At 48.1% G+C, this 7454-nt stretch overlaps 2 protein-coding genes across 2 annotated transcripts in view; both read right to left on the reverse strand.

The window, feature by feature from the left end:
- The window catches only part of LOC106810475 (chromosome transmission fidelity protein 18 homolog), a 20535-nt gene extending 13447 nt beyond the window's left edge, over positions 1–7088 (reverse strand). Inside the window, exons 1-7 of the mRNA XM_014813853.1 lie at positions 7008–7088; positions 6716–6840; positions 5962–5982; positions 3630–3735; positions 1446–1638; positions 797–924; positions 91–316 (exon numbers count right to left, since the gene is read on the reverse strand). Coding sequence (XP_014669339.1) covers positions 91–316; positions 797–924; positions 1446–1638; positions 3630–3735; positions 5962–5982; positions 6716–6840; positions 7008–7078 — 870 coding nt within the window. The 5' untranslated portion in view covers positions 7079–7088. The remainder of the gene's footprint in view (positions 1–90; positions 317–796; positions 925–1445; positions 1639–3629; positions 3736–5961; positions 5983–6715; positions 6841–7007) is intronic.
- A 204-nt stretch (positions 7089–7292) lies between these two features.
- LOC106810476 overlaps positions 7293–7454 on the reverse strand; it is a 7596-nt gene continuing 7434 nt past the window's right edge. Inside the window, exon 6 of the mRNA XM_014813854.1 lies at positions 7293–7451. Within this exon, the coding sequence (XP_014669340.1) occupies positions 7293–7451 (159 nt within the window). The remainder of the gene's footprint in view (positions 7452–7454) is intronic.

Below are 7454 nucleotides of genomic sequence, written 5' to 3' on the forward strand. Positions count from 1 at the left end.
AATACTGTTACTCATCTCTTAAGGTGATAGAGTCAGTAGGACCCGCCATGCCCTGCCACGCAGGGGGTGCCACCGCTGGCTATGACTCACCGCCTCTAGCTTCGGATCCCTGTACTTCACCTGCAGGTAGTTCTCGAACAACCCCTGAGCGACCTTCTCGTAGTCGCCGCACGCCAGCGCCACCTGCAGGGTGTTGTTGAAGCGGCCCGTCATCGTCGTGGCGACGGCGCCGAGGTCGCCTAGACTGGCGCCGTCGTCGCCGACGCCTGAAGCGGACGCGGCATCGTTCGGCACGACTATCCTCGCAAACTGCCTCCTGGCGCCAGTCAACAGAAGGTATAGTAATCACGATCGAATAAATAATAATAATAATAATTTGCCAGTTAATTTTTCGAGTACGGTGATGCGGAATGTACGGCAATACCTCGTTAATTACATCATAAACGACATTAGGGAGTCACGCGGACTCACCTGACCACCCAACAATCCTCCAAACCAATTATGAACCACTATTTATCACCGACTTTGACAGTAGTGGCTTTTATTATCCGACTTAATGTCAGAAAAGTGTGTGGAGTCTGATGACCGGCGTGATGAGAATCGGAGAGAATGGAATAGCGGAGCAGGTATGCGTAAACATTAAGAAGAATTGTGGGTTTTGTGGTAAAAGCACCAAAATTTGTGTATACTATATGAAATTAAAGGTATTAAGAAATTATCTGTTTCACATATCTGCCCCACTAGAAGAGATGAGAGGGCGGGGCACCCACCCCTCACCCATCCACCTCACGCTCACCGTTTCGGCCGCGGCATCTGGAAGACGTCCGCCCACAGCGAGAAGACGCCCTTGTGAAGGTCCTTCTGTCCGACGCTGGCGCTGTTCACGTCGGCCAGACACAGCTCCCTCTGGCGGCCGTGGATGAACTGTACAGAGACGCGAAGATGATAGTGAGAGTGATTTTGATTCCTTTTGTCCGCATCACAGTACGTCATCGCTACTATTATTACTACTGCAAATAATGTTATTAATATTAATATTATCATCATCATCATCATCATCACCATCATCATAATCATCATTATTATTGAATGTGTCTGCATACCTGTCAGGCGGGTCATATACCTGTAATTTGTCAGCATACCTGTCAGGTGGGTCATATATCTGTCAAGTACATCAGCGTACCTGTAAGGTGTTCAGGCAGCGCACCTGTAAGGTGTGTCAGCGTACATGTAAGGTGTGTCAGCGTACCTGTAAGGTGCGTCAGCGTACCTGTAAGGTGTTCAGGCAGCGTACCTGTAAGGTGTGTCAGCGTACCTGTAAGGTGTGTCAGTCAGCGTACCTGTAAGGTGTGTCAGCGTACCTGTAAGGTGCGTCAGCGTACCTGTAAGGTGCGTCAGCGTACCTGTAAGGTGTGTCAGCGTACCTGTAAGGTGTGTCAGCGTACCTGTAAGGTGTTCAGGCAGCACCTGATGTCGCTCTCTCCCTTCGTGCAGAGCGCCATCAGCGCGGTCATGTCGGTGCGCATGCGCTCGCTCCGCGCTATCTCGTGAAGACGCGCGGCGAGGCGCGGCGCCGCCGTCGCTGGGAAGTTGAGCACTAGCGCCACCTGCCGCAGCTGCCGCAGCGCCGGCACGTACCTGCGGAGAGAGGTCGGAGCCGTCATGGCGGGCGAGGTCGTCGTGGGTCGTCGCCAAGGCGACACGAGAGGTCGCCGCGATCATATATTCGTCGACATTACATTACATGACTTGAAGGTTATTACACGAGTTAAAGATGAATCACTGAATTAGACGGCGATACGTGACTTAGGGGTTAATAAATGACTTAGCAGTCATTACGTGACTTGGTGATCATTACATTAAAGCCGCACAATGCGCATCCAAACGCTAATTTCTCCAGTACTAGACTAGCAAATACTTCGTGTCATGCATAATCATACTACCTTATGACAAAATAAACTCTAGTTCCTCCCATTTCACTGCGCGTTGTCTTATAATAGTATTTGAAAATACCTCCAATGTCAAATCTCCGATGTGTTGAGCACGTTCCGTTGCTCTGCCAAGCAACTCGTACAGCGGTTGCACCCTAAGCAACATTGACGTCAACCTAACGATCGGGCTAAATTGTTTGGAAACAATTGGACGCGTTGCCGCCCAGATTGTCGTCAGATTCGCACCGCTTTCTTGTGGGTGTCTTAAGCAAACCGCAGCGAAATGGAGACACCAGAGATGACCTGGGTATACAAGATGCGCGTTGCGCAAAAGAATGCGTTGTTTCACCCGACCGCCGAAAGCGTGTATAGCCCGCACGATCCGCGCGGAACTGGCGCACGGACCGCGGGATGTAATAGCTATCGCTCCCCGCTATACTATCACGCATTCGCGCGCCGAAGAAGGCGGGCGCGCGAATGCGTATAGCGGGCACCAACATCGCGCAGTTTTCGGAGCACCGTACACGTCTCGCTACATCGGCTTTGGAGGGGTGGCCTTTCCGATTATAAGATTGACAACGCGTTTGACATCCTACGCCGTCGAATCGCACCTGCCGTAATTTCGTAGCTTATGCTGGCGTCTCCACTCTCCTTTCTCTCCTTCTTCGGCAACTCCCACGGTCTGTGCTCCTCTCTCTCTCAATCTCTCTCTCTCTCTCCTCATCTCTCTCTCTCTCTCTCTACCTCTCTCTCTCTCTCTCTCTCTCTCTCTACTCGCTCGGGGGCAAGCCGCCGCCACGGTTAATACACATACACTAAATACATTGCATCAATGCTTCCGGCAGCCTGGCACACAAGCATGCACTTGCAGCGTTTCAATAAAATGTAATGCTAAATAAAATACAAAATCATAATTACTACGAAGTCCACCGGGCGCAAAAACTCCCCGAGAGGGAGCTGAATGTTCGCGCTCCGCGTCCGTTCGTAAAAAACAAGTGCATATATATATTTGTGTTGCAGTGTCGGCGGCGTTATGTAGATAGGCTACGAGTAAAAACTGGCCACGCCACGCCAGCAGAGCCGCACGGACCTCCGTCGCCACGGGCAGCAAGCGGGTCAAGAGTTGATAAAAACGCGTCAGGCACGTACGGAGGGCCAGGCGCTTTTGAGATAGATAGCATCTAGAACGCCAGCTCCCACGTGGAGCGCCGTACACGTCTTCAGTTAAAACCTCTGTTGATAGACGTAACGCTATACTCGGGCAGAAGCGGCCTGTCATCCGCGTAGCGGCCAAGAGCCGGAGCGCGTCAGTGTCTTATTGAGCAGCATCTCTTGTAGAGCCATCTACGTCTTAGCCATGAGCGCGCCCAACCCGCAAAAAAAGTTCTTAGCCAGTTTGGGAGAGGCCATCAAGCCGTCCATCCGCGAATGTTCGGTTGGATTGCGCGCCAGATGTTCGCGGAGTGCGTTTTCAGAGCCCACTTAGTCTCAGATATCTCTCTAAGTGAGCAAAAAAGGGCCGGCGTATTCGCGTTTAGGCCGGCAAGTCGTCTAGTTATTTTGCCATAAGGTAAGTGTTATTATGCCATGACACGAAGTAATTTGCTAGTCTAGTATCTGGAGAAATTACGTTTGATGCGGCATTGTGCAGGCTTTTAAGCAGTGATTCGCCGAACGCGAGGCTCGACACTGACTTACAGGGTCGTTACATATGCAACGATCGCCGCAGCAGGATTGCCGCCATCTTTCTCTTCTTCGACGCGTCTGTTCGCTTCACGATCGCCTAAGCACACGTGATCGCCGCCTGCAAATGTAACGGAGCTAGGTAACCCAACCAACTAGGTAAGCTAGGGTAGCTAGGGTAGGGAGCTGGGGTAGGTAGTGGGTAGTAGCTAGGTAGGTAAGAGGTAGGAGGTACTAGGTAGCTAAGGTAGTACACCGGTAGGTAGGTAAGGTAGGTAGCTAGTAGTACTATGGTAGGTAAGCTAATGTAGTAGGCTAGGGTAGCGTAGTAGGTAGCTAGGGTAGGTAAGCTAGGGAGCTAGTAACGGTTAGAGAAACGGGTAAGTAACGGCCAAACCAACAAGAGGTAAACAATAACTAAGGCGTACGTACCACACGGACAGGTTCTAATTTCGCAACATAGTACACAGTAACCAACGCTTAAACAAGAGCCGCAGAGCGTCTGGCTTACACATCTGAGGTCTGTGCTAGATATATCAAACGTAAAATCTATCATGTCAGTGCGTGTACGCACATTTGTAGGGCAGATATGCAAGATCACGCAGTTGCGTACACAGCTATTGTTAGACGACGCCCACTGATCCAGATGGAGGGTAGAGGGGTGGGAGGGGCGTGGGGAGGGTGGGGAAGGGCGTGGGAGGGGCGTGGAGTAAGGGGGAAGGTCAGGAGGGTGGGGGAGGGGGCTCTAATAGCAAAAGCAGTCACTCCCTTTGTAACAGTCAACTAAGATCCATGTTTACTACGCCTCCTCTTGACGGTCGAAAACGGTTTATCCGACACTTACTGCTTCGCATGTCAGCAAAGGGACATTCAGTTGAGTCAACTTTCAATAATAGGCCATAAAATGCTAGGTCACACGCTGAACAAAAAGGTTTTTCAATCGCTTGTCAGACCAATGTTCCTCAGAAAATGTCTAAAATCTAACCCTGCTGCCATTGACCTCTTGACCTGTGACCCCAATTTCGGCACAGTGATGGGCTTTTCTACCATGATGCTATTACCACCGAACTAATCACGGCCTTTAGGCTGAGCCGTCTTATGATTTGTGCCGCAATTTCGCATTTCCTCCACTATACTTAAGTTAAGGAGTGATTGTTCCCCTTCTTTTACACTCTTGACCTTTGACCTTTTGACCCCCAGCCCTTCGAGCATCCCAACTCGTTTTGCGATCCCCGCAACGAACCGATATCGTGACCGTTACGTCGATCGCGGTTAAGATTTGTTCCGAACTGTTTGACGCACGGACGGACAGGACCGACGACGGACGACGCACGGACATCATGAGCATTCTTCACAAGCTCTGCATCTGACTATGCAATAGCTAAAAAATTGTTTGTTTCCCCTTTACCTACTCGCCTCGAGTAGGTAGGTAGATGAAAAATCTTTTTTATTTTTGTTTCGACAAGATGTGTGTATGTATATTGTATATTCTGTTTTGTGTATATGTTTTTGCGGAACAAATTTGATTTTTTTTTGGTCAAAACGATTTTGTTTTATTTAATTTTGTTTTAATCGGCCAATAAAATGTGTCGAGTAGCGGCGTTTTGGCGAGTCGGTCGGTAAAGGGGAAACAAGCAATATTTTATCTTAGGCCCAGTACAGTCAGAGGGTGGAACGCGGGTAAACCGAGAGCGGGAAACAGGGTTATTCGGGGAGGCAGCCAGTATAGCTGAAGGGGTCGTTGTCGTATATGTAGTACCCGAGGTGTCGGCGAGTATGTCGCCTACGCCTACGCCTACTCCCTAACCCTAACACTAACCATATCATATAGTTACCTCGGGTACATCAAAGAGCTAAATATAACAAGGAGAGGAAGCGGATTGGCTGTGTGCTTTTCGCCTCAAGGACATGAAGGACGCCATCTATGGACCATAATCAGCTGAAACGGCTGTGCAGACCCGAACCCAGAGACAATAGAACACTAATCTGTTCTAGGCCAAATATGACCAAATATGGCAAAGATTTTGGCCAGATATGGCGGCGCTTCCTCTCCTTGTTATATTTAGCTCCTTGGGGTACATATTATACGTCAATATATGACAACGACCCTTCGTGCGCCAGTATATCGAGCTCGCCTGGCAGTCGCCTTATATATCATTACGGTCTTCGTCACTTCGCCTCCGTGATTTCAGCAAATTTTAGAGTGCTATTTTCATGCACGCGAGTTTAAAAAGTAGCCCCCGGAAAAATACATTTTTATTTTTTCCCTGGTAGACGCGCCAACACAGACGCGGTTTACCTGTCATAAGCACGACGCGCTTCATGCGTGTTTTACTCGCTACCTAGCCTAGCAACACGTTGATCGCCGTTGATTGCAAACATGCGTCGCCATGACAACAAACACGACCCACGTTACGACGACGACGACGAGACAATCACTACTGACATATAAAACGATTCAATTTTGCGAAAAATCGAAAATCGTTCGGTGGCACGCCGGAAAACAAGATGTAATTATCTCGGCGCTCTCTCATTCGATTCTCTCCTCTCATTCAGTACTCTTCTCCCATTTGGTTCTTTTGTCTTATTTGGTGTGCAGAAAAGCACCAAATAAGAAAAATTATTCATTTTTATTTGTGTGCGCACCACATCGGGGTTTAAAGTGATTACGTCACCGTAAATAATAAAAATATAAATAATATTTCCACTTTTTCACAAAATAAGTGATTCTGTTCACTTTTTATGGTTAAATTGCTGCATTATACTTCTTATTTTACTATATTGTTCGATGTGAACATACACTCGTGACTCATACATAGCCCATAGCAAGCAATTAATGTCAGAAACACAATATCAAATCGTCCAGGTTTTATGGATTTTTAACTAGTTGAGAAACAATCTTATCAGGTAAGAATTTGAGGATACGTTTAGTCCCGTTAGTTCTTACTTTTAATGTAAAAAAATGGCAACAAAAATTTTACAAATTTTACCATAGAAAATTCGTGACGTAGTCAAACAAACAACATCAACAACGTAGTTTAACAGCATCAAGGAAAATTTTATTTCAATATTTTTTCGTCGCGACAGACAATCGCGCCTTACCTGTGGAGCGCCATCTATCTCATCGATGATGAGGCAGTTCGGTCGTGGGTCCGCCCCGAGGACGGCCTTCATCTGAGTGGCGCCCTCTATACGTGTCTTGAACACGTCCGTGCTTCTGTCGTCGCTACGGCAACGGAGGTCGGCAGTCGGTTAAACGTTACTGGTTTCGCCCAGTTTATTCTTATTACTGCGTTTAGCCGCTTGAGTTACATTGTGCCTTATTTTATTTGTTGCTTATTACTCTGCACACTATTCCATTAAGTACCTGCTTACTCGGGTAAAAATTGTTACCACGGGTTAAACGTAGTCATGTGTAGTCCTGCGTAGACAGGAGTGGTACAGCAGCGCCACCTACCTGGCATTCATCTCCACTACGTTGTAACCGGCGTGCTTGGCAATGACGTGCGCCAACGTCGTCTTCCCCAATCCCGGCGGACCGCACAGTAGCGCCACCTAGCATCCAAACAGAAAGTCAAAGTCATCATGAAATTCGTTTGCAACCAACATCCATAGTATATATATCTATATATATATATATATATATACATATATATATGTGTGTATTTATTGATTCATTCATTCATTGTTTGCTGATTGCGACGCGGGCGGCTGTGTGACCTTGTGAGTGGGTCTTCCATGAGTGTCAAGGTCGTCGCTAAGCTCCACGACGCCCGCCGGCTTGAACGGCTTCTTCTTCGCCTCCTCCTTCTTCTTCTTCTCCTCCTCCTCCTTCTTCTT

The sequence above is a fragment of the Priapulus caudatus genome, unplaced genomic scaffold, assembly GCF_000485595.1.
Source record: "Priapulus caudatus unplaced genomic scaffold, Priapulus_caudatus-5.0.1 Scaffold444, whole genome shotgun sequence".
In the NCBI taxonomy this organism is placed as follows: domain Eukaryota; kingdom Metazoa; phylum Priapulida; class Priapulimorpha; order Priapulimorphida; family Priapulidae; genus Priapulus; species Priapulus caudatus.